The 27,897-nt window shown below is 39.5% G+C and overlaps 1 protein-coding gene across 2 annotated transcripts in view; it reads right to left on the bottom strand.

Annotated features, from left to right (window-relative positions):
- NME7 (NME/NM23 family member 7) overlaps nucleotides 1–27,897 on the bottom strand; it is a 93,260-nt gene that overhangs the window by 35,400 nt on the left and 29,963 nt on the right. The window contains exons 5-9 of one of the 2 annotated variants that reach the window (XM_074595089.1): nucleotides 25,965–26,015; nucleotides 23,335–23,542; nucleotides 19,902–20,007; nucleotides 4,700–4,764; nucleotides 3,769–3,837 (exon numbers count right to left, since the gene is read on the bottom strand). In XM_074595089.1, the coding sequence (XP_074451190.1) occupies nucleotides 3,769–3,837; nucleotides 4,700–4,764; nucleotides 19,902–20,007; nucleotides 23,335–23,542; nucleotides 25,965–26,015 (499 nt within the window). The remainder of the gene's footprint in view (nucleotides 1–3,768; nucleotides 3,838–4,699; nucleotides 4,765–19,901; nucleotides 20,008–23,334; nucleotides 23,543–25,964; nucleotides 26,016–27,897) is intronic. The other variant, XM_074595100.1, reaches the window with a different exon arrangement.

The raw sequence follows: 27,897 nt of genomic DNA, 5'->3' as shown, positions 1-27,897 counted from the left end.
AGGACAGTAACAATTAAGAAATACTGGTGCACTGAGGAAAGTAAAGACATGAAACAAAGATGTAATCAGTGTTCACAACAAAATAATTGTTTTCCATTTTGCTACTTGGTTTAGAAGGTGGAGATTGAAGTAAATTGTATATTCAGCTTCAAGAAGATACTGAATAGCATGCAACAGCATCCGCAACACTTTAAGTTCTTTGTGGGTACATCCTTATTGATCTTGACCTGCATTTCACAGAAGTATCCCATAACTTGTCAAACTAGACTGACTCAATGGAACACACTTTGTTGAGTACAAGCCTGAAAAAAAAAAAATAAATCACACTATGTTCAGCCAGTTCCACAGGCAGCAATGTACTTTGCAGTGTTCCCTACAGGGCGCACGGTACACAGCTTATATTTGTTTCCAAACATACACCCATTTGATGGCTTTAAGTCATTAAAATGTCTCTTTGGCCTTTGGTTTTCACTGTCTTTTCCTCAGGTATTACTACAGAAGCTGAAACACACAAGCCAACAGAGTGGAATTGAAACAGGCCTGTGGCACAACCTGTTAGGGAAAGGGTCCTTGATCTGATAACATTCTTGTGGTGTACTGTTACCAGAATCTCAGTTACGTTGAAATCATCTGCTTCCCCAGAGCCTCCTGGAGAGTAGACAGACATTGTGAGTTCTGAGCAGGTGATGGAAGATGGGTCTCAGTTTTCATAAGCTTAAATTAAGTCTGGGCATTAGTGCCAAATTGGACTTTGTTAATTAGAGGTACAGGTTTCACAAGCAGAAAGAACATATTTTGATGTTCTAGTCTGACTTCCTTTTTTAAAACATGCGCTTATAACTGCATACTTGTCTAGAAATTCAAGCAGACAAGTTTTAAACAAATCAGGACAATTAAAAGAATCAAAACAAATGAGGAAATGGGAAAGGGTAAAACATTCACAGGAAATGAGGGAGGATAGGGAAGAATAAGCAAGTACTGCAATCGCACCCACCATTCATGGGCAAGGTCAAGGATGAGCCACGGCAAAGAACAAGAGCACGCAGAGTGGGCAAAAAGGCAATAGGAAAAGAAAAATTAAGTCCTTCTCTGCCTTTTATGAATTGTGATGGAAACTAAAAACAAAGACTCCAAGTCAAGCGGTATTGTTCCAAAGACCTAGTATCTTCATAATGGATCCCATGCTGAGAGCATGTGCTTTATTTCCCCACTTTGAAGTCAACGGGACAGAATTTTAGCCAAGTGCCTCTATCATCAGCCCGATCTACGAAATGTAGGTAGAAGTATTCCTGAGAGGACACGAAAAGAGTGCAGACATGCTGTACAACATGAGCAGACATTTTAATTCCAAAAACTGTCTTATCACTGATGGATCCTCGGTTAAGAACAGGTCAAAGTACAATATGTTTCATTCTGTTGAGAAACAATAAATTGCCACAAAGTCGCTACTCTGTACAATTTCACTGAATTCTTTCGTCTAAAGAACTGTTAACAGGAAAGTGGAGAATAAATGGGCTTTTGACTTTAGTTGAATCAACTCAGTTCCTCCTTGCAAACTGTGTTTTTTCTTGCTCCTTTCTTCCTTCTCTATTGTTTCCATATCAGCAGCGACATCCCACCAGCAACAGCAAACAGCATGAGCAAAATTACTCCTGGCTCCTTCATTACAACACAAAGCTGAGGACTGAAGACCAGCTGCCATCAACTAAAGCATGGAGGCATGTGGTACAATGTGAGACAAGCTTGGCCTACCTTACGCAGCCTCATCAAGTCCAGAGTTGAATTCAAATAGCCGACACTGTTTCTCTGTTAAGACTCCCAGTTACAGCTAAATGAAATTTTCTTTAGCAAATAGTTTATTCATCAAATAACATAGCTTGCGGTCAACCAAAACCATTCCTGAAGCTGGATCAAGATCAATCATTTTTGATTAATGAAGTGGATTCTGAGTTGACCTAACATAATCTCCCTACTTTTTTTCCCATTTTCTATTCTTGCTACAGCAGGAAATACAAAGAAAACAGCATAAAACCTAATCAATAGTATGCAAAATCCCCTGCAGGAGATCCCAACAAAGCTAAAAATTTTGCGCCATTTTTCATCTTTCTCCTTTCAGAGAGAAGTGCTTTACATACAATGTCAAGCCTTTATCTGACTGACAAGGGGTAACCAGAAGAAACGGGAGTACAGTTTTTGAAAAGGATTTCTGGATGCCAAGTATCTTCTGTGCTGAGTTATTTTGGAATGATCAATAAAATTCAGATCAAAACAGACGGTTCTGAGTCACAGATCTAAGAGGTCATATTCTTTCTTCAATATCCTATTTCACAACATACTTCTTCCTATTTGGCCTTCGCTGACAGTATCTATTGCTGTTCCCATATGTGCCTTCACTGGATCCCTGTAGCATCATGATTTGTTTTCACATGTTTTCCTGTTTCACAGATATCCGGAGTGCAAGGAGAGATTAATTTCATTTCATTTAGTTTCATTTCATTTCATTTCAATTCAACTGAGTGCATCCAGCACATACGGCTTGCAGGACAGAGCCCTAGATCCTCACTTTTCTTCAAATCCCATATAAAACATACCTTTTTATTTACTTACTCTGTTTAAATGTCACTTTCCCTTCTGAGTAACTCTCCAATTAAATTATGTAACTAAAATTTGCAATTTATTAGAGGGTCAGAGATTGTACAGAAGCTGCAGAAGATGGCGGAGAATTTCCAATTTGGTTCAAAGTAGAGACTTTTGCAGTACCATGGGATTCTTTGGGCCCTGATATACTGGTCACATATTACCATATTTGAAATCTGCCATGTACCTACAAGTCTGCCTGTCCAATCTTCCTTTGGTCCTTGTCAAAAACAGTGTTATCAGAGGAGACTTTAAGAGTAATCCCCAATCTGAGAGTGAACTGTCAGTACTCCTAATCTATTTAAAGACAAATCTACAAACCCTGTTGAAGTAAGTTGGACTAAACAATCATAAAGGTGTGGGGGGGAAGTCATTATCAGAGTAATATTAGTAAGTGTCTGGAGTAATATTAGTAACTCTGCAGAAAACCTTTAATAATTTAACCATTTAAAAATTAAGGCTAATTTGCATAGTACATAACATGGCAGAGAAGCTAAACTCATTATTAGTTGTAAAATGAACCAAAATCCTGCCAGAAGTTGATACAGAAATGCCTGCTCACCTTCTTGTATTCCCATTGTTCTATCTGCAGTCAGGAAGTTTTATGTGACAGTACAACAAGGCATAATAATATACAGTCTTAGATATCCACTGGGATTACAGCATATTTTAAACTTCTTAAGTTTTCTGAAGATCCACAAAAGCCAGATCAATAAATTTCAGAATAACTGAAAATGTGATTAAGAAAGCACTCAAATAGAGCAGCCCCATTGTAAACAAAATAATAAATATATATTCTGCTCCAAGCCACTATAGCCATGTCAAATCAAACAAAGGTACAGATGTGACACATTCTCATAGCTCTACTGCAATAAAATAATTTATCTGAGGATGTCTTTTTTCACTCTTGTATTTTAAAAATTCCTTGGGTGAACGATTTTCACAAAAGACTCTCTTACAACATGGATAGCACAACAAGATGAGGTAGTTTATTGAAGAACAAGCTAGAACTGGTCAATACCAGGTTCCTAAAAGAAATCCTATCACAATCCTAAAAGAAGAAAGGTGTGACCACTTCCTTGTTTAACCATATTTTATTTTTAAACAGATTATTCTCAAACTTATGCTTACCACATATTCAGCGACAACACCTTTGTAAATCTCATAAAATTCTTCCACATTTGCACGTTCCATATTGAACTAAGAAAACAAAAATGTTAGCCAGTCTGCCTTAAACAACAACAACAAATAGACAGGCACCCCTTCTTAAGCAGCAAACATTCAGAATACTCAAGCTTACTAGGTAAAAGGAATGGCTTTACAGCTGCAACATGAAGTTGGTCAATAACTTAGCCAATGACACCACAGGCAACACAGCACACAGTATCTTCTTCCACCTTATATATAAGTAGACAACGTAATGTTGGCTGATGCCACTAAGACGTGCAAGAGGATCTGTTTGTTGCCTAGTAAAGGAACAGGGCTATTCTTCATTTGTGGTGGGGATTTGAGTCAAAGGGGATTTCAGGTCCCAAGACTTTCCCAAAAATCAAAGGGCAGGACTTACAGCACCAGTCTTGGGAACAGTCTCTGGGCCAACTTCCTTTAACTGCTGAGGGTGATCAGGGTGTCAAAATCGTTTAAGTATCTTTAAAAACCTTCCCCTAAATTCATACTAAATATATATTTTTTAAAAATTAAGGAAAGATATTAAGATATTAACAATCATTTCTCTAATCTCAGATGGTATATTTTGTAAAGATATCTCAAATTGCTCTAGAAGAGACAGATATCATTATCCCCCTTCCAACTATAGGGAAACTGAGATACAGAGAGGTAAAGTGTTTTGGTTCAAGGTCACCTAGCAATGAGAAACAGATCACCTGATCAATCAAATAATAAAACACAAATATCACAAGGACAATGCTGATCCCAAAACATTGCTACACAGTCTGCACAAGGGTTTTATATTGCAGGAAGACACCCATGCATTGCTGTGAAGAGCATACGGCACTTCTCCAACTTCTGTTTATCAGAAAAACATACACAAAAGGAAACCTACCATCTGCAAAGCTGAGATCTGAAATCCTTCACTGATGATGGCTTTTATAATCTTTCCAGCTAGGCCTGAAGAAAGACACAAAAGACAGTAATCAATTTTAAAACGCAGAACTTACAACGGGACGGTATTTATGCCAATACATCACTTATTTTCAAACCAAAACACCAGTGTTTGTGTAAAGCTGTGAGAGGAAGCAGAGAGCAGGGCTGAGTTTACATATTCCATGTCCTATGTAAAGCGACATGTTGATGGTTTCAAATAACTACATTCCAAGCAGCTGTTGAAAAGAATTTCTACCAAAAAAAGGTAATTAGCAAAGCCTTTGCTTTTCTCACATCAACTGCAAAACACCTGGTTAATGCAAGATCAAGATTTATATTTTTAATGAAGTTCCACTGGCACTACTGATGCTTAAACAGTAATCAATTCAGGGCACAGGCTGCCTAGTTTGCTGGTTTTATACAGCGTTCACCAGAGCATTGGTCCTACTTTAAGCTAGAAACAATGCAGGATGATAATAAATATTGCCAATAAACCAGCACTAAAGTTCACGTCTTCTATGGAAAAGCACATTAATGCAAAAAAACCCTACTGCTTCTAACGTACTGACAAATATGTTACTGGTGATCTTAGTGCTTGCTTTATTCTCTCCAGAATGTATCCTCAAAGACTGAATGACATTGTAAAACAAAACACTAAACCTCAGAGAACAAGAACCACTGATTTTCCACTGAATGTGTATGTTAGATTTGCCTGTGCTTACAAGATCAGGCCATTTTGAAGATTACGTCAGCCAAGCACAGTACTCTGTGTCAGTGATTTTCATAGAATCACCATTTTTACAGAATGAAAACGCCTGTCCTCTAGTACAATTTGTGAGAAACTACAAATTTCTGGACATTTATTCAGAACAGAATTAAGCACAGAAGAATACCCTATAATGTATGACAACGGCAGGATTTGAGTTCTGGTCATTCAATAATTTTATTAACTAGTCTTTAAATCGCAGGAATTTTTAGCACTGCATAAATTTCGTAGATGAGAATAAAACAAAGCTAGCATCTAGGTTCTAGGATGCTCAAGACCTGAATTGTACACAGTCTGCTAATAACTGTAGCATAGGATTGGTGAGCTTCCTCCCATATTAAAAGATCAGTGGAAGCTCTAAGTAAATGAGACGGAGAGTTGGAGGGCTTTCAAAAATTGTATTTACAGGCGAAAATTAAAAAGCTGTCCCTGAAGTATCTCCCACTGTACTTTCACATTAAGGTTTATGTAGAAAAACTTTCCCCATATACAACAGAGTGTGTTTGTTCCAAAAATCTTCAAATTACTAAAGGGAAAACCTGACATTTTGATACATACTCAGGCCATGTAGCTCTTTGAGCTTACAGAATGCAGAAAAAAGGAGAGGCAGGTGCAGTTCCTGTCCACTATACTGGACTATCCATGGCTCGCTAGCACGGATAAAAGTTTCCTTATAAATCTCCTATGAAACCGGGAAAATACATTTCCCCCTTTTTTTCAAGATGTAAAAACATCATTGCAGCAGCAAAATGAAGGGCTTGGACAGGTTTGCCCAGAAGATGCAAGACCACGTCAGAGAGAGAAAGCAGAGCTCTTGTTTCTTTTTGTCCACATTGCTGGAAAGGCTGAGCAGCTCGGACGCTTCCACACACAGGTTCCAGCGAGGCAGTCAGCCTACAGTCTTCACTTCAGAGGTGAATCGCCAGTTTATAAAGAGATTAAGTGACTGGCTGAGGACCATTCAGGAAATAAATAAATGAATAAATAATCTGTGAGAGAGCATAAACATTTTCTCATTCTCGACCTCCAGAGCCAACACTCCAGTTGATAGCCACTGCTTCACCAGAAGCCAACAAAGATGCAGGAAGGGCAGCAGCAGACAAATGGCAACGGCCACCTGCAGGGACAAAGCTACCTTAGTAGGAGAAAGCTGCTTTGCATGACAGATATCCATTTTGCACTTCATCAGTCAAGAACGGGACACTTGCATAGGCCTTCACAGCCAGCAAACATCTAATTAAAATACTCATCAGGTATCAGGTTCTGGGGTACTATGGAGATATGCCTTTTACAGAACTTTTGTCCTTGGCAGTTTTATGAGCTGTAAGCAAAATTCATGTTTTAGAGGAACAAAGGGGGACTCATATTCAGTTTTCTGGGCTGTTTCTCTACCAAAGTTGTTGAGATTTTTCTTCTCTGCAGAGAGGAGACAGGCTCCTTTAATGATAGAAATCAAAGTAGGAATGTATTTTGCATAAAGGTCTTTAATACAAGGTTTGTTTAATAATTAACTGTGATAAACTTATCAAGATTTTCCTCTACATTGTACTCCTGAGTTCATTCCCACTCAGAGCAACAGAGCACCTTGTTGCTCCAGACAGATTGCCCGCGACTGCAACACCCAAAAGACTTAACCAAAGGAATTATTGTCACCATTGTACAGAGATAGAAGCCCTGCAAAAAAAATTATCAAAGGATAATGCCTCAAGGAAGAGGCATGAGGTTTCATTTATCTTTGCAAAGTGGGATGTTAGCTCCACTTCCCAGATGTGGCAACTGGGGCACAGGAGGATAAGCACGTTGCCAGTGGCAGCGCAGATCTACAAATCCAGTGACTTGGCCTCCCTTGTCCCAGTTTAGGCAATACATGTGTCACTTCTCCTAGGGATACTTTCTTTTCTAATTCTACCTGAACCAAAATAGAAACAAAAAGCATGGAGGCAATCCCCAAGCAACAGAACAGTGGAAGCTCAAGTCTCCGCTTGGGATCTGTTTCAGACTTTCAGTCAGTTGCATGACTGAACTGGGACATGTCCTCTCCTTTGTGGGCAGACAAGGCTGAGGAAAAGAACAACTAATTAGATAGAGTGCTATTTCAGCAGCTTTCAACAATTTGTTTTCAATTTAAAAATCCAGATCTGTAGTGAAAAAACCAAATTTTTAAGGACCCTTCAAACAGGGCCAGTGCATGTTTAAAATGTGATTAAAGTAAGAACCCAAATCAAAGCTGCAGATTAGGCACCAGTTATGGTACATTTTCAGTCACAAAGCACAAAAGAATCACAAGCATTACCAAATACATCTGGAGGAATTTAATACTAATCCTAACAAATATGAGAGAGAGAGACAGAGCACAAGCATGCACACACTTTATGTTTCCTAGGCAGCATTATGTTACTACACACCTAATACAGGACAAATAATCTTCCAACATATTTTAATCAGATAAAATGATAAGGCATCAAGACTTCCTTGGTTACATTGATCTATAATTTCTTGCTTTACAACACACAGTATTTGAAAATTGTACTTCATTAAGAAGCAGAAAGTAGCAGGGAAGATATCAGACTGAAAAATGTTACAACTGTTTGCAGAATTACGGATTGGAATAAAATAAAACAGTTCAGGAAAGTCACTTTTAACCTAACAGCACTTTAATTAACGGGATGTAACAGATGTGTTACCGGGACCTGCCAGTCCCAGTGCGCTGCAAACCACCAACCCTGTGATTAGGGCTGTTACGTTCTCTTCCCTTTGTTCTTGGCCTGTTTCCCAATTTAACCATTCCACCATTAAAAGCTTATTAGGCAAGACAGCAGACTGCCTTCAAAGCAAGTCAAGAACTAGGTTCCTCATATCAACCTCTATATGTCATTTTTTTAATGCCATTCCAATCATTAAAAATAATTCCTCTGGAATGATAACTGTTTTTTGACAGGAGTACATAAACTGCCGTGACTGATCAGATCAATGATCGCCTAGTCCGGTAACATATTTCTAGAAGTAACTGGTACCAGATGCTTATAGCATTAGGTATAAGTAGCAATTTCCTTTCATATCTATTTTTGACATTTTAAAAAACAATTTTGCTTCACAGTATAATGAAATTATCTGTTTCCTTATTGACAAGCGTTAAAGGTCCTGTCCCAAAACTCCAGAGAATCACGATCAGGAGAATGACTGCAAGAAAAGTCCTTTTTGGATTCCAAAAGAAGAAGAAGTGTGATTCAGAGCTGGGCCCTCCTGCAATGTATTTCAGTTGAAGTTCTCACTAATCTTTGATTCAGACAACATTGCAAAACACAATGCAGTAGGAAGCTGACAGACGTCCTCCTCAAAAAGTGTACTTCTTCCTCTCAGTTGGGCAACCTATCCCCTGAAGAACAAGGTTTAACTATCTCTTTTCTTTTGTTTTTTTTTTTTCTACTTAGAAATAATGCAACTCTAGGCATTCTTACTGTGAAAATAAATACACCATTTCTAGACTCCCCAAAAGTTTGGCCATAGTGATAATTTGCAACGATTGATCTCCCAGTCTTGCTGTGTACTGTATGAAAAACGATAATCAACCATTTTTGTATTTGTAGCCTGGAGCACCAAGAAGTGAGTCACAGAGGGATGGAGGGTCTCCTGAGCAACACACACTGGGCCAACAGGAGAATGGGAGCTCAAAAGCTATCCAGCCTAACCATGAGGGAGAAAAAAAGACAAGTGGATGCAAACAGAAGATAAAGAGGAACATGTAAGGAAATGTGACATAATATTGTTCATAGTGACAGAATCCAAGGTTTTCCATCATTCCCCATTTCTCTCTAGGCATTGTATTAAGGGAGAACATCAGTAAGTTTGAAGGGCGGCTTTACAGATATTTATGTAGAACTATCAACACTGCAGCACTGGTGAAAATCTTTACAAACAATACTCATTTGAAAATACTGAAAGGGTGAAGACAAGGGATATCACCAGTGCTTTACTGGAGAATAAAAGTCAGTATTTTGCTAGCATAAGAAAAATTATGCATACAGAGAGTAAACCTTAGGGGACCTTGAAACTGAAACGGCCAAGCACCTGATGCGACTGAGAACAGGCACCGATAGAAAGATTCAAAAGGGGTGAAAGGTTCAATTACTCTATCCCACTTGCAACTTTCCAAACCGCTATGAACGAGGCAAGATCACACTTGCGAAAGCCAGTCAGGGCATTAAGATACAAAATGATGAAAATCTGTAGGAAAAAACCCCCATATTCTGAGAATTGATGCATGGGAAGAGATGAGAAGAGTACACTTAACATTCATATACAAAAATCCATACAGAAATTCAAGTCAAAGATCACAGCCAGGCTACAGAAAGTATCCAGCAATTTGGCTGTGCAGCATGTGCCATTTGAGAAGGGACTTTGAGGAGAAAGAAAGATAAAGAAGGAAAGATCAACACCTCTGCAACAGTTATGCTGAATGCAAACTGATGGTTGTATATTTACAAAATAACCTAGAAAGACTTAGGTTTCTGTCTTTCTGTCTTTTTTTTGTTCTTGTGTTAAAAGAAAGCTTAAAAAGAAATATCCAGTTTGTTTTTCTTTTTATTTCTTTTTTTTAAGATGTTCATTATTTTGTACTGCCTTAGCACATCCACTCTGATTTTTTTTCACTTGAGAAGATTATTGTCAATCACTCTGGCTAGGAGAACGTTTCTATGGCTATAATGATTTTCATATATTTCTGCTTCTTTCTCGAGTGTGAACAAAACTAAACATATTTCAGTTGAGGCTGTACCACTGGTTTATATGATGTCATTCAGTATCATAATTCAAACCATTCATTGCTTATTAATACTTCTTCCTTTTTTCTGGTTATCCCTACTGAACACTGTGCATGGGACTTTTCATGAGTGGTTACAGTTACAGAAAGGAAGTGGTTAAAATTATGCCTTGTACTGTGCATTAGCCCATAATTATAAACAATAATTTTAATCTACTATTGCACTGTCAATTAACTTAACTCTGGAGACAAAACCCTCAGGAGATCCCCTATACTCTCCTCCAGCCTTTACTAATTTTATAGTCTACTTCCTGTGGAAGGTTTGCCAACTCACTGTCGTAGATCAATAGAAATACACTGTAAGCTCTATCATTTATCTTCAACTTGGCAAAATATTATCACATATTCCTACATTCTGTGTCTTGGCTCTTTTCAGACTCAATACCTGCCTTTCTCCTTATGCTCTTATGCTCTCCCTTGAAAAGGGCAGTAAGAGAAGAGACTTCAAGATATTTAGCTTTTGCTCCAAGGTACAGTGAAGTTAAGACTATGCATAGCTGTATTTTTTTAATTTTTCTAAAATGTTCTCAGAAATTTCTGGTAACAAAGGTTCCATTACATCCCCAGATATCAGGCCAGTGACATACTTTGAAGTTTTCCTTAATGATTAGATTAAATCTTCTTTCATCTAAATTAGTAAATACGCACAAATTTTCTAAATTTACATATAGAAAGTTGTATATCCATGTCTTCTCCACCTCAGGTTAAATAAACGAAACCCTTCAAGTTTTCATCAAGTCTTCATTGGCTAAATTTCTTATTCTTTTTGCTCTCTGTTGATTATGTTATTTTTGAAACAGAGTGCCCAGAAACAACATGGTACACAAGCTGGGTTCTCACCAGCACTGAGTAGAACTAGTTACTGAAAAAAAGCGCCAACTAAATAAAGTGTGTGTCCAACATTGTGAACACTGATTGTGCTTATGATATATCACTATTCCAACCATTTCTGTACAGATTTTTCACTTATATCCTGACAGTTCTTCTCTATTTTATATTTGTGCATTTATTTTCCCTCCTTCGTGGTAGTGCTATGCAGTTGTTTATATTCAGTTTCATTTTCTTCACATTGCTTCATTTCTGCAGTTCATCAGGAATATTCTGAATTCTAATCACATCCTCCAAAACTGTAGTGGGTGCTCGGTACCATCTGCAAACCCTGCAAGCATGCTCTGTCTTTCCCTGTCCGAGTCATTACTGACAATATTGACAGGAACTGGCCTGAGGATGGATGACAAGACTTCACTTGTAAAGCCCTTTTAATTTGACGTGCTCACATCCAGTTCAATGTTCAGGAAAGCATCTAACGCTTCGCAGATGCTTGTGCTGCACAGCTCTAAACGTACAAATTACTTCACTAAAGGAAAATTTTAGTTTCGTAACAGCAAGGGAAAGCATACTTAGAGAATTCAGAGATCAGCAAAGCATATTTTCCTCCAAAAAAGACATGCTGGTAAACGTCCATCATATCACCACTATCTAAGTGGTTTAAATGAAATTATAGTTTCTTGATTCATCAGTTTACTTGATATGAAAGAAGTTTCATCAGATTGAAATTCCGCAGACCACTCTGAGAATTAACTTTTTGCTGTTTAAGAATGAAAATCCCAAAATGCAGCAATAAACACTCATTCCTAATGTCTATGTTGGGTTTTGGTTTTTGTTTGTTGGTTGTTTTGGTTTTGTTTTTTTTAATGTTAACACCATCGTTCCTGCACAGAGATGATTTTCAGCAGCAAGAGCACCACTAATGTAAGTCTACTGAACACTATTGGGAAACACTCTCTTTCCAGAAGTCTGAGGATACTTATAACCTTCAGCAAAGATTGGTTGTGCCATTTGATCTGCTTTTTTTCTCTGAAGTATACCGCCGCCTCTTCCTTTCAGTCTCAAATTGTCAGAAAGGATTTCCAGATTCAGTTCACCTCCCCCTCTACCTTAATCAATTCAAATGTAAAATATATTTTTCATACTTCGAAAAAATAAATGTCATTTCCCCACTAGCCACTGAAATCCAAAGTCAGTCTAAGTTGTGAACCCAATGCCAAGCTGCTAAAACTTCATGCAGGAAATAATCAAGAAACAACATAGGCTTGGTTTCAAAAACAAACATCCCAAGCAAGGAATATTCATCATTACACTACAGCAAAGAATTTAAAACACAGATGGAAGTGGATGGTCTACTCATGAAAGCTAAATTTTTTTCTAAAAACTGGTGATAAAGTGGTAATGTAGGTTGCTTTTATTTTAATCATTTTTCCTAGCTTATCTAAAGAGAAAAAAGCAAACAAATAAACAAAAAAAAACAACCAACCCTGCACCACCAGACACCACCAAACATTTCAACAACCTATCTATAATATATTCAAGCAAAACATAAGAAACAAAGCATATTCAATTTTGCATAAATATGTCTTCTGCCTGGACAAATCTGTCTGCAAAAAAGCTCCTGCATGTGAAAGGATAGTGCTTTACTAGGTAGTTTTCACATAATTGCAGCACTAAGATTGCCATATTGCATGTGGGAATATCCAGAGGTCACATGGTCACATCTCAAACAATCCACTCTACTTCTTTGAAGCATCTGCAAAGATTTGTGTTCATCGCACTGTTTTTTTCACAGATTCTATCTTCAAATAGTTCCTTCCAGACTTCTGGACACTGCCAGCAGTGTGCCCAGGTGGCCAAGAGGGCCAATGGCATCCTGGCTTGTATTAGAAATAGTGTGACCAGCAGAAGGAGGGAGGTGATTGTCCCCCTGTACTCAGCACTGGTGAGGCCACACCTTGAGTATTGTGTCCAGTTTTGGGCACCTCAATATGAGAGAGATATCGAGGTGCTGGAGCGAGTGCAGAGGAGGGCAACAAAGCTGGTGAAAGGCCTGGAGAATAAATCTTACGAGGAGCGATTGAAGGAGCTGGGACTGTTTAGTTTGAGGAAGAGGAAGCTGAGGGGAGACCTCATCACTCTCTACAACTACTTGAAAGGACATTGTAGAGAGGTTGGTGCTGGTCTCTTCTCACAGGTAATTAGTGATGGAACAAGAGGGAATAGGTTAAAGCTGCAGCCCGGTAGGCTTAGGCTGGACATTAGGAAAAAATTCTTCACAGAAAGAGTGGTCAGACACTGGAATAGGCTGCCCAGGGAGGTGGTGGAGTCACCATCCCTGGATGTATTTAAGACTCGTTTAGATGTGGTGTTAAGGGATATGGTGTAAGGGAGAACTTCGTAGAGTGGAGTTGATGGTTGGACTCGATGATCCCAAGGGTCTTTTCCAACCTAAATGATTCTATGATTCTATGATTCTAATTAAGTGTATCAAGACTATCACTGATGTCCTTTTCTGCTCAACCTTGTAGACAAGATACAAAGAAAAGTTCTGCCTATGATAAGTTGAAGTCCACAGCCTCTGCACTTCAACTTTCTATTATGCATACTTATCACAGACAGAAAATATACTTTCAGATTACTTATGAGAAAATCGCTTTCCTCATTTTTTCTCAAGTATGAGAAAACACCATTCTGAAAAACTTGTTCTACTTCTAAGTTTCCTGAAAATAAAAATAATGAGTTAATTAAACTTAGGTCTAAAACCCCAGGGTGAAAAAAAGAGTCCAGATTTTTTTTACAATTTTAAAAAAATCTTATCTAATGAATACAAATCATCTTGATAAAAAACAATGATACAGATATCTAGTCCTGAGAAAGATGACAAACTTGCACCTCTTCTATCCCACCCTCTTTTTATTTTCCAGCTTATTTCCTTTCCTAACTACATACATGTAACTATATTTAGCATGCTACAGAGGTCAATTGGACATTTTCACAGTGATGCCTTCTCTCTTTCAAAGAGTAACAGGTCGTGTCAGGAACAGCTTTTCAGTTGTTTGCAGACAGACATATAATACTAAAATGCTGTATTTTAGTCCTCCTCTCCCCACTCTCTTCACTTCATTTGGATCCCACATGCTATCCTGTTTCTATACCTGCTTGAGACTGAACTACTGTCCTTGGTATTCTTTTTGTCCAAGTTAGGTTTGTCTCTGCAGCAAGGAACTACGCTCTCAAGTAAAATTTTTTTAAGTCTTCGCATAAATAAGGAAATATGATTCTTGTGGTTACCTGTCATGCAGCATTTTGTTAATCAATATAAAGGTCAATGAATTTCTAAAGCAGTCCAGTTGGTATTAAGATAGGAGCACTCTCTAAGATTTATCATCCACTCAGAACATGTCTAAAACCACATTTCCACAGAACATCTTTTCCATTTGCAAAGAATCCACTCCTGTTCCTGTTAGTTGGAAGAATAATGTGGAAGACAGCACTCGTCACTTTTTTTTTTTTTTTTTTTTTTTTTTTGAAAAAGAAGGACAAAGATTTAACTTACCAGCAATGTTAGAACAAAACCTCAAGCTTAACACCTATCAGGAGAACAAACCTGTCTGGGTAGCCAGTCTCTCATGTAGGAGCCCTCAAGACCATAGAGGCTTCCTTATGTCGGGGCAGGCCTTTCAGTTTCCTGACTAGCAGTTTTGCTTTTCAAGTTTCTGGCACAGTTCTAGCCGCATATTTGGTTTTGGCAAAACTCTGAGGTTAGGAGAACCCATGTCTCAGCTTCAGAACACAGAAAAGGAGGGCAGGATTTCATCTCTCAAGCTCTGTGCTGTAACCTAAGTACAAAATGTGAAACACAACACACTTCTGACCTCAGCCTTTGTAGCCCGATCATCACTTTTTTCATCATTTTTTCCCCTGCTCGTTTTTCAAAGGAATGAAGTAAAAGCCACACCAAAGAAACTTTAAATCAGTCATGAAATACCAAATTCTAATTCCTACAACAAACATGACTACACTGTTACACATAAATACATTAAAGTTAATCCCACCCAGTGATCTATAAAATGCTATTTCTGCCAACAAAACAGTCGAGTCATAACTGTCCTCAAGGCATGAAACTGAAGTTCATCCATTTTGGTGCATTTACAATTTTGGCTTCTGAGCACTACTGCTAATACCCCCAGATCTAATAACATGGGGGGAATTACAAAAAGAGGATGTCTAAATGATTGCAACTGTGACCTTGCATCTGAATTATCAGAAGCTCCAAGAACAAGAAGCAAGTGAGTTACAGAATGCAGATCCACACTAAAACTCTCCAATTATTAAACAACTAAGCCCTACAATCCTAATCAACACACTGAGGAGCTGTGCTTACTAGTTACTACCCTGCTCAACTGAAAACCGATCTCAGGAGAAGAGAAGAAGGAAGCTAAAAGACACTGAAAAGCACGGCAAATTCTAGAGGGGTGAAACCACATTGTGTCTCCCCGACACACCCCTGGTCAGAACAAGTCTGCATGGAGTAGCATCAGGTTGCTTTCGCATTCTTTCAGTTCCCAATAAAGAGGAACTGGACTGCTCTTGCAAACCCTCTTCAGAGTTAAAATACAACAACCTCGCCACTGCCAACTTTCCAGCCAGCCACGGAAGTGCTTCATCTGCACTGGGAGAAGCTGCTAGAGAATAAGCTAAGGCTGTCTAGTTCAGAGCGCTGGGCTACACTGGCTTCAGTGGCCTTTCCAGCTGTTTTCCCATCTCTGATCCTCCACAGAACACATTACGCTGACACCAGACTGACAAAATAGCTATTGCCTTACTTCTTTAAGAGGCGTGTATGATAAACATTCCTAGAGGGCCAGTGATACCACCCCTTCCAGCATTACCAGCACCCTTGACAGCTGAAGTTAAACTTCGCGTAACTCCCCCGACACCCTTTATCAGGCCCCAGGGTTCCTCTGCAGCCTGGCAGACGCTTTCAGTACTCTCCCTTACAGGACTTATCAGGTGGGTGAACACTGCGCCAGGTCCTGCTGCAGGTGGTGGGAGCTGCGCTGCTGGGGCTGCCTAGCAACACATGTTTCTGCACAACCGTCAGGAGAGGGTCAGCAAGGCCAGAGATAAAACCAACAGTGATTTTCCACTGCTTTGCCACTGGATAGGAACCCTATAAAACCCCTCTACGGTAATCAAAGCCAGTTTCTAAGAAAGGACTCTGTCCGAGAATTAACTAGCAGAAACTAGAGATCAGATCCAGCCTTTTGACAGACAGGTAAACTTGCTGAAAAGCTTCCTAGCTTACAGCTGTGGTTAAAGCAAACCATCTTCCAGGATGGAAAAATCAAAGATTTTTTCCTTCTAAGAATCAGTTATGCAATGGACTCTGAAGGAAAAATAAACACTGGGAAAAGGACTGGAAAGCAAAATTCAAATCACAAATTGAGTCAAATGTTTCTGCAGAAATAAAGACTAAAGCTCCATGTAAGCTCAAGCATCTAAGTGAAACTTCACATAATTATACATGTGTAATGAGCAGATTATATTCATGGTAATTAGATAATCAAGTTCAAAGCCTCAGCAGTGCATAGGAAATTGCAAAAAGGTTTATTTTTAGATATACAACACTGAAAATTTGTGGAGCACACATCAAATCTGCAATGCATAAGAGGCTCTGCTGCTTTGACCCACAAAAATTCCTCTCCATGCCTCCACCAAACCACCTCCTCACTGTGATGGCCACGCAGGATTTCCTTTTCTCTCCAGCTGCCAAGTTTCCACTCACATTCTCCCCCCCGAGAAACAGCAGGTAGCCAGCCACAGCCAGAAACACTGTTGCTGCAGGTAAGCAAGTTGCTTATTTTTAAGACCACGCAGTCTCCTACATGCAATTCTGCCAAAAGGGCAGCTCACTAGTTGCTACAGCACCTTGTTCAACCGAGATACAGGAGATGGTGCTGGCATAACCAGAATGTCTCAGGTACCACTGAACGCAGTTCCTATCAGCCATTAAAAAGGAGATGAGATGAGATGAGGAGGGCCTCCCCGCTCTGTTGCATATCGCTGAGCCCAAATAGGTCATATCCCTTCCTTTCTCAAACTTTCTGCCTACAGATGTGCAATCCCATGGGGCCAGCCTGCTCCGCTGCCATCTCTCTGCTCTCTAAACCCTAAAGCCAAGCTTATCCCTTCTTGTCTGCCTATTTCAGGCCAGCAGCTGGGAATTCTCCTGAGCAGATTGTTTGGTCCCCCCAAACCCTTTCAGTGTGCTGTTCCATAAGTCCAAAACACTCAGCAGGGGAAAGGAGGAATGGTGTCACTTCTGTAGAGATGGCCTGCCACTGGATACACAGCATGCTCAGAACTTGAAAAACTTTAAAATCTATAGGAGGCAAAGGCTATATTCCTGAAACTTTAAAACAGGCAGTTTGATTGTAAGATAATAATTTCAGAATTAAGACATCAAAAAACTGATGCAAAGCTACTCTTTGTTCAGTTGTGCATGGTTCTTTCAAGTATGATGACACAAAGTGCTTTATAAGAAGACCAAGCATACCAAAAGAGATGCCACTCAGTGATATTTTTGTTGTTACTCACAAAAATAGGCTGAAGAAAAATACGAGAAAGACTAAGGAAGACAGAAGAGGTCAGGCTAAGAAAGCCCAATCCTCTCCCCTGCAACACTCTTGGCCCATTGGGTTGATGGAGAGTTCCTGCAGCCCTTATGAAGAAGGATTCACCTTGCCTCACACTGCAGACTGGAACCAGCCCAGTTACAATACGAAGCCACACCGGTGCTCTCAGCTAAAGAGGGAGGCCACCGCCCAGCTACACTGACTCTTCCCTTCCCTAAGCCCAACTCCCCGTCAGAAGACAGACTTCTGGAAAGTTTTACAAGACTGCCTCAGTCTCATAATCTCTTTTAGAGATGCAGCATTTGTGGCTTTTGAAACATTCAAAATAACATTGGAGAGAACAGGTAGGAACAACAGAGCTTAGTAACGTAAAAGCATAGCCATTCCATCATTCTTGATATTAATTTAAAATTGATAAAATGCTTTGCTGACTTCAAAGAGAAAATTCAGTTTTGATTTCTTCATTCTGTTGAGGGTAGTAATGAAAGCTGTATGGACAGAGAATGCTCACACAAGGTACACTTCGTCTTTCAAAGTTTAGTTGCTGTTTGTCAGCTGTGGTCTGCCTTTCTAGCCTTCTGTGGTGTGAGAAAAAGGATTATATAGTGGATATTAAGCTCAACTTCAGTCCTGTTTTTCTAGTGCTCACATTGGGTGTGCACTTACATTTTCTGTTTAGCTGTACCTGTCTCTCACCACCCCCACCTCCCCCAGACACTTACTCTCAGAGGGGAGTGCAAACAGGGCCAGGTCCTTTGGTGATTTAGAAAAATTCTGAGAAGTTCAAGAAAAAGGAAGAAAGTAACAGACAGGGCACTATGAAATCCACAGAAATGAAGAAAATTAAAGGTAGGAAGGGACAACCTGAGCTCACTAAGAGAGAGTCTGAGCCCCCATATGTAATAAAAATTATATCTTAAGTATAAGAAAGCATAGCTCAAGCTATCCACTTCGCTATTTTCACAATCAAATTAAGGACCCTAACAATCCTGCCATGGAAAAATTTGTCCTCTGCAAATGTTTAGCTAGGTAAGATCATAGTCCCAGCTGCTGCCCATATTTCTGTAAAAGGAACATCACTGTCTTTGTTACATGGCAGACTTATCAGTAGCAGATACCATGCAAGGCCTCAAAGAGATAACAGGCGTATTATCAGCAGCGAGTGCGAGACCCTTTCTTGTGAAAGCCATTTTTTTTTTCAGAAAGCTCTCCAGACATCCCACTTGAGGTGTGAAAGGCCTGGAAACGGCTACAGCCACTTCTTCCGTTTCCATTTCAGCTATCCAGGGCAAAGCGATTAAAATGTTGCAGTGTGCTCTGCATCTTACTAAGAAAAATCCTAATGCTCTCGGTATGACAATATTTATTCTGTACTCAAAAATACTGTTGCAGTGCCAGAGCTGAAATATTTTGCTGCACTCACTCTCCTACACATGGCCCTGTACCTAAGTACAGGACACAAAAGTGAGATTATTTTTGCATTAAACGTTTGCAACACTCATATGGTGAGCTCACAGGGCATTCTCCAGCACAGAAAGCATCACGGAGTCCAACAAATGCTTTAGGTCTTCGGCTCACTTTCATAAAGCAAATAAGCCTTTCCTACTTTCCGTCCCCACTGCATTCAGCAGAACAAGATTCCTATCAGCACATATCTCCCTTTGTGAGTAGTTTTAAATAATGTGTGTGAGTGGAAGGCCCTGCAATATGGCCAGGTGTCCTGCTTTCACCCTGCTGTGAGGATGCCAGCCTCCAGCAGATGAGGTGGTGGGAAGACAGGAGCAAGGACATGGTAAGCTGTCACAGCTGATGAATCAAATTCAACAAATCTCACGGATATTTTTATCATTCTTCTTTTTTTCACCTCTCACTTCTTATTCTGAAATTAACAAGTATCCACATGGAAAGCACACGACCCACTCTTCATGGAACTGAACCACAGAAATACTAAAGATGTATGAAAGACAACGTATTTGCATACTTTTGTGTGTACTATGAAATATACCCTATGCTTTTGCAGACTCCTTCTCCCAAAAGAGTGCACAGGAATGATCACGGATACAATGAAGCACACACTGCTTTCCTCTCCACTCTCTGCATTGCTTACCTTCATTAACTGCATGAGGCTTAATAATGCAACAAGTACAGTTTGTGAATTTTGCACTGTTGACTGGTCCGCGACCTCCACTGGAGGGGAAGAACAACTCCAGCTCCTGAAAACAATTGTAATTGAATACAAACAATTGTAATTGCATACATCAGCTTTTATCATAAGTAACAACATCCAAAGTATCCACAGACACAGAAGATAAACCTTAGATATAGATTTTTGTGCTGCAAATACTTTTTCCCTATAATATTCTCTCAGATATGTCTTTCCCTCTCTAGCACCACTGCTACAATCATAAAAACGTGATTTGAATATTTCTTGCAATGTCTTCCCTTTCACTTCCACAATGCAACCCATTCCCATTCACAGCATTCAAAATGCTGCTGCCACAATCAGTTGGTAGAGGTGTTCCCAGCTCTCTGAATTCCCTCCCTCTCTCTCCTCAGTAGCTTTCCCAAATCCACTCCCATATACATGTATTTTATCTTCCCCCTTTTCACATCATCTTTTCCACTACATGAGCAAAAATGCAACTACCAGCCATTTCTCAGTATGCTTTCTTTCCATATACAAAACTGACCTCCATCCCATTTCTTTACAAGTTTTTTTCCTTTTGTCTTAAACAACTAAACTCTGTCTAGAATTGTTGGCTCACTCCTCATGCCTTGTTGACCCTATTATTTTATAATTTTTTTTTAATCTTACTGAATTGAAGTTGATCAACTCAAGTGCTCTGATTTCTGGGATGAATCAAAAGAACCTCTTTTCCTCTGATCACTTCCTTCCTTCCCACCATCACTATTCAGGTATCACACAGCTTGGGTCTTAGACCATACACGGGTGAGCTTGACAGCCAGGCTTCTTTCCTCAGTGATATTTTTTCACTCTTCACTGCAAGCTTCACACTTTTTCCATACCATTTGTTCACATATGTTAAACAATCTGACAATAAACATTAATCAAATGCTCGAAACACAGATTCCATTTTAGACCTATTGGTCAAATTCAGTAAGGGGATTGATGAATTTCTATTTAAGGGAAATAATATCCTGAGGATACTACTACTGCATCTATCTGATTTCTTCCTGTGTAACAGTAGCAGTGCCATTTACTGAAATTGTCTCGTTTAATTTACTAGCTCAATTCAGATGGAACAGACTTAGCTATCTTCCAGTCTTTAGCCCTTAGCACTCTGATGATTCCTGTGATCCTTACTTGAACAATTATACAATTCAAAATAATGGATCTTTCAATAGAAGGGAAAACATTTTTTGTTTTTCTCCTAGCAAATGATCCACACTTTAAGTGGACATATCTGAGACAAAAGGGTTCGTTTCCTACATCCTTCTACTGATAAAATGCTTCATGCTTCAAAGACCTTGTCCCAATCTGTTAGCTCATGCTTACTCTAAAAGAAGCAGCCAGAAAAAGGCAGCAAAATATTTACAATATTTAACACTTTGTTTTATCCATTCAAAGTCATAAAAGGAAAATAACTAAATAATGCTGAAGGACTAGGATGAAGAAATGCCAACGTAAAATCAAGCGGAGCCTTAAAAAGAGAATTCTTTTCCTTTCCCTTTATTCCTGATCTAAAGAAATTCCGAAATTTGGCCTGCAGAGAGACACCAGCTTAGAGCATACCAGAGGCATACTTTCATTTGTCATTTAGCCTCCAAAAGAACAATTCAGTCTTCCACTCTAACTGTTCAGTTTACAATACATTCATTAGATGCGGTTGGGACTTCGGTTTTCCTTCAGAAGAGTTCATTTAGGTCCCTTTATCTTACGTGTCTTTCTTTTCAGCAAAGCTTCTGCAAGGTGCAGCCAACTAATTTCCATGGCAACTGCTATACAGCCATAAAATACTGAGCCTACCAAATTAAAATAGGCACAGGGATATTAAATTCACGGTTTTGTTTGATTTACTGAAGATTGGCATCAGTAACAGCACAAAAGATACACACACCTGCAAAAGCTGATCAAAGTAATCCCACAGTCATAAAAATACTGCAAATGAATGGGGCCTTCAAACAGCATTTCAAAAACAATGAAATGTAAAAAGACCAACAAACTTAAACCAAAGCACATCCTTATGCTTCTAATCAAAATTTTATGCTAATAGATACTCTTTCCTACACTCTCAGTTCAAAAGCTGGCACAGTTGTCATGGCACTACACAGGAACAAAGAGAAACTTTCACCCTTATATATGAAAACATCTAGCTATTTAACCAGAACTACAAAGACCTTTCTGACTAAAATTCTCCTTCATCAGAAAAAATCAGTTTCATCCAAACTCCTTCTGACTATGTACCATCTTCATGAAGTTTGCCAGCAGAAAAAGTATTTCGGGTCCAGCATATGATTTCTTGTCAAAACCAGAGCCACATGGAGAAGATCCAGCAGTCCAGGCACTGTGCAGGTGTGAGTGAGATGAGTCCTTGACCAGCAGAAAACCACCCACACTTTGCAGTTAGTTTGCTATGCCACACAGCCTAACAGCCAGCCAGAAGAGGCTGACCAACTCTGCCCTCACCACTAGGATATAATCTTTATGTATATTTTCTAGTATACAGTACTCGTCAGCTTATTAGGTATCCTGGGGCAGGTCTCTCCAGTTGTGTTATTGCAGCTATTCCAATTGAAATAGAGAAAAGACTACGATCAAGGAAGCAACAACTGGTATCTTTTCCCCACTGGTCTAGAGCTAAGACACCACAGCACAATACCAATCAATCATGAAGTAAACTTTATTCTTGCCATCATACATCAGCATTTCTACCCCACAACAACACACACAAACAGTCACCCCAATTCTGCAGAAATGCTGGTCATATTTATCACTCAGTCCCAGGGCTTTTTCTTAACACTAAGGAAAGACACACTGCAAACAAAGCAAAAGGGAAGCAAACTCCCCAAAGCCAGGTCCACTGTATTACCTCTTAAAACACAAAGCAATACAAAGTGGCCTGTTTTCATAATTATTCATTCTGAACAATGACAGCAGAAGAAAGCAGGCTGCAGGCAGAGGACTAGTGAGGACTATGGAGGAGAACAAGATAAGCGAAACACAGGAGGGCACAAAAGGATTTAATCGTTTAATTTCTTTCTTTTTATGACCAACATTGGTAGACTATAGGTAGATTACACAGACTATATGCAATTAACTCAACGTTTGTGATGCACAGAAGACATTAAAAATGACCAGGCATGCTCTCCCAAACAAAGTGCCCAAGGTTCCCCTTTCTGACAGAGATGAACAAGATTTCTTTTTTCACACAGTTTATTTTTCCATGCTAAAAAGGATCCATAAGAATATCTAAACTACTTATGAACACAATTGGGGAAAAAATAATGAATTCCTGACCCCCTGTTACCAGATAAAGTAAAAATAAACCTCAAGTCAAGAAACACAGTCAAAAACTTACTTGAGCAGCTGAAGCAACCGAATCTGGGCCATGAGCTGCGTTCCTTAGGCCATCATGTCCAAAGTTTGCTCTAATGCTGTCTAGTGCATCAGTCTGAGCCACTGAAGAGCTTGCTGGCCCCAGTAATGTTTTCCATTTACAAACTGCATCATCTCCTAGGATTTCCATAGCAAGAATGGGACCACTCGTTATAAAGTGGAGTAGCTCACTGCAAAATGGAAACAGCACATGGTAATCCACGCTACAAACTAAAACCAACAAAAACATACGATCCAGTGGAGATGCTCAGAACTCATCTCGGCAAGGCCTTGAGCAACCTGATCTAACTTTGAAGTTGGCTCTGCTTAGAGGAGGAGGTTGGACTAAGTCATGTGCAGATACTCCCCTCTTATTATCGTTGTAGAAAAAGAACCAGATGGTACAAACTCGCTCAGCCTACTGTGTAGTATGTTAGATTTAAAAAAAAAATAATTTAAAAGATCAGTAATGGCAACAGTTAAAGAGACCCTGCTAACTATTTGTCTGACAGGAACGATTCCTAAACATGCCTCTTCTGCGCAGCAGGATTTCAGGATCCTCACACGTGCCCTGTGTCTGTTCCCCACTGACACAACTTCAGCACTGCTGTCAGGATGGATTGCTCCACTGCCCCATGGATCTCTCTCACAGATTTTGCCCAGCCAAAATGCAAAGTGTGAGAGAAGGGAGAAGAAAGATTTGGAAATTTTGCAGGGGAGAGGGGACTTAACCACAAAGTGAGTTATCATATCCTGGCTGAAGCAGAAGTGAAGTGATTTTAATGGGCTGAATCTGAGAAAGAAGAAGAAATTGTCAGGCCTGCCTTCTTACCCAACCACCTCACTTACATGGAAGACAACCATCCAAAACTGAAAACCCAAACATGCTTCTTAAAAACTAAACAAAACACCACAACTGTAATTCCGTATCTTTAAAAAACATGCATACAAACAAGCCTCCCTTTTCCCTGTGTAGTCTGGACAGAACTAACAAAGAAGAAAGTTGACTCCATGCTTTTTGTACTACTTAAGAAAAGAGCTTTACACAATTATAATTGCAGATGTGTGTACTTTTCCAACCATCTTCTTCCTAATGATCATTTATGCAATGATAAGTGGGCAAGAAGAGAAAAGAAATCCTGCTAGTTCTTTGCTAAAGGAACGATATTAAAACCATGAAAGGTTACATAAACATAAAGAAACTACACAGGGAAAAGCTATTGGAACTCAGGTTCTGTAGGTGAGAAACTGCTTTTTATGATACAGTTACATGGCTTACACATACATGCGTCCAAGAAAAAAGCAATTTCTACAACACTGCTTACTGTGAAGACTAATCCTGAATATTAAATAAGTTTTTAAAACTAAATTCTTTAATAAGAAAAACACTTTTTCCAAACAAGCAGAATTGCTATTTTTCCCTACTATTCACTAGACTTACACTGACTAGTGAACTTGCAAACTAAATCTGAATTTAAAGACAAGTAATACAAGGCTAGATAAAAATGAGTCAGAGATTTTACATTTCACTGCCTTGAAGATCCTTGTTCTACTTGATTTGTAATGCTTTATAACTAATTGCTTCTAATTTAGAGAAAAATCCTATACAGAAGATGTAGCCAACAGGACTGCAAGATGGGAAACAGGCACATCACAGTGGACAATGGTTACAGTTCCTCAGATAATTACTATTAGTGTAGATATACATCTGTGAAATAACACTACAGGCAAAAGTCTTGCTTATTTATCAACATATTCAAGCAGGCTTACTCAGCAAAGAAAAGGCAATTCTAAATCTTCCTCTGATCTCCAACATGGTCAGACATAGCCTGGGGACACGTCTCTGTGAAAGGCTTGAGTTTGGACCCACAAAAAATCATTTGCTGTTGCAGGAGAGCAGCTGGCAGATCCTAATACTCAAGCACTTCATGACATTACTGAAATCACATCTTTTGACCAAGCCAGTGCAAACCCACATTCCAACATGGCTCCAGCCTCTTCCTAGAAGAGGCACACTACCAAGTCCAGAGGGAGGAAACTTTGTTTGTTGGCACTTATAGGCAAAGTAGCCATGACACAATCTCTGGGTCATAAGCATCAATCTGGTCAGTTATGGAAAGTCTAAGGTTTTTCATGTTAGGTGGTGCAGTCTAGCATCATGGCCGTTTCATGTTTTGTCCAAGGGTTGCGGTACAGTAAAAAACTGCCCCATGCACTATCCTTTAAGTTATGTATGATTTGGGGTGCTTGCTACCAAATCAACTCTCACAGATAAGTGTTCCTCCCTAACTCTCATTATCTGCAAGCTCCACCCTGATCCTGAAGATGCTCCTTCCCTTGGCTTTGAAGTTTCACCTTGCTTTTTCACTTCTGAGACATCAAACACAGTCCCCTGATATCATCAGGCTGTAAAGAATGTGAGTTAAAACCCTGGAGAGCTGAAATAAGGATCTGTCCCTGGAGGAAGATGAACAGGGTGCATACTTTGCAAAGAGCTCCACTCAACTAAGACAAGTTCTGATTTTCCCATGGTCCTGCAGTACCAAATATGGTAAATGAATATTGTGCATTCAATAAGCTTAATACATGTCACATTGAAATTGATATACCTACTTATAAAAAGGTTTTGATTGATGGTCTATGTAGAAATCAGCTGCTTCTTTTCTGAAAGAGCAAAAAGACATAGATATAGATGTACAGATACAAATATATACACACACACATATATATAACCCCCCCTGAAAACCACAAACTACCAATCATCAACATGTTTCTACAGGTAATGTCTTCCCAAGCTGGACAGCTTGTGAGGTGTTCATGTCCAATGACAGAAACTACGTTTAACTTTCTGTAATATTTTGTGTGGCTACAGGTGTCGCTTGTAGCTGACTCCTCCTTATGCTCCTCCTCTGGGAAGGAAGTAATTAACTGAAGCCCGTAGCATGAACTTTCAGGGTCACTGATGGTCCCCACATTCTCAGGCTAAGAAATAAATGCAGCAGAGTCACCTTCTTGCCAAGCCACTTGCTGTTATGTTGTTTTCATCTTTCATCTCAAAGATCTCATACACACATTTGTGTGTATGTTGGTTAATGAAGTTTGGTTTTAAAGCATAAATAAACAATTTATCTGCTTCGCTAGAACTTATTTCCTTATGAAGGCTAGTGTTTATACTGGTGCATAACACAATATTGCATAACCTGGTTTCTATTCAGTATCCTCACACGTTACAAGTCACATAGGCAGCAAAATGCCCTCAAAATTAAAACTTGCTTTCTCCCATACTTTCCCACTTGAAAACCCAATTTGGTCTTGCACTTTCCCTCGAGGAACACAGCAGATACTACACACTGCTTTCTCTCAAAGCAATGGGCTTCCCATAATGAGAAGGGCTCCTTAGATTGCCAGGCAAATAAAGGCCACCAGGCATACACAGTATGTCCATACCACAGCTGTTACTTTTTTTAGGCATTTACTCAGGCACTGGAAGCAAAAAGATACACTTTTCAGACAGGGAGGTGGCCCTCTCCAAGCTCTGCATTGTCACAGCCATGCTGCTAGCAGCACGGGGCTCAGCTACCCAACTACACAAGTTTCAGGGAGCACGGTGCAGACCCCCCATCCCTCGACCAGAGGACATACCATTCTGTGGTTTTTCACCCCACCACCCCCCGCAGCTAGCCAACCTACTCTCTTCCATGCTTTTTTCTCCAGCTGCTTCTCATGTTTCACTCTTGCTTACTGCACTGCTTTTTTAGCATGGCAGCAGCTAGGAAAATCCGTGGGGGTTTGCAAGTCTAGCCCTGTTATTTTGCAGCTTCAAAATTGCAGTTCAGAAGTGCAGGCTTGGTCTTGGCTTGCTCCAAATCCCAGTGTGTACCACTTTCTGAAGCTGGAATTTGTGGAGAGGGACAAGCTCTTCAGGAGCATTGACAGGTGAAAGCAAGCAATATTGCTCTCCTCTAGTCTGGGTACAAAGTTCATAATCAAAGCAGAGCTGCAGGCAGACTGAAAGATTTCCACTTGGAAAATTGTTTTTACATGCAGAAACAGACTTCTGATTCTGCTCACTTTGAGCAGCCCTCTTTACTGGAAGAAATTACCTGCATGTTTTTAAAATAACAGATTCCAAGTCTGAACAAAGGCACAGTTCTGTCATCCGCAACACAACTTTTCACATCTCTCTCCCATTTGCAGCCCCAATTTAAGCCAAATATTGCCAGAGGAAAGAAATAACCTCTAGAAGAACATAAGAAGAATTTAATTTTACTAACCTTGACAAATATTTAAACAGTCACAGCTTTCTCTAGCTTTTTAATAGAAATGACCACCTGCTCATTGAAACTGAATAATTCCTGGTTTGTTGCTTTCAGTTCAAGTATGAGCCATTCAAAATTCAAAAGATTTTCATTGACCATACAACTAATATGCTCTCCCTCCATTTCATAAATAAGGCAGAAACATGATTTAAAAATGATGCTAGTCACAGGAACTCTTGCAATCTCAGCTTCAAACCTACACTCTGCAAATAGCCTAAAGTTTTTGT

This window comes from Larus michahellis, chromosome 1, assembly GCF_964199755.1.
Source record: "Larus michahellis chromosome 1, bLarMic1.1, whole genome shotgun sequence".
NCBI lineage: Eukaryota > Metazoa > Chordata > Aves > Charadriiformes > Laridae > Larus > Larus michahellis.
This window is presented reverse-complemented; position numbering and strand designations above follow the sequence as displayed.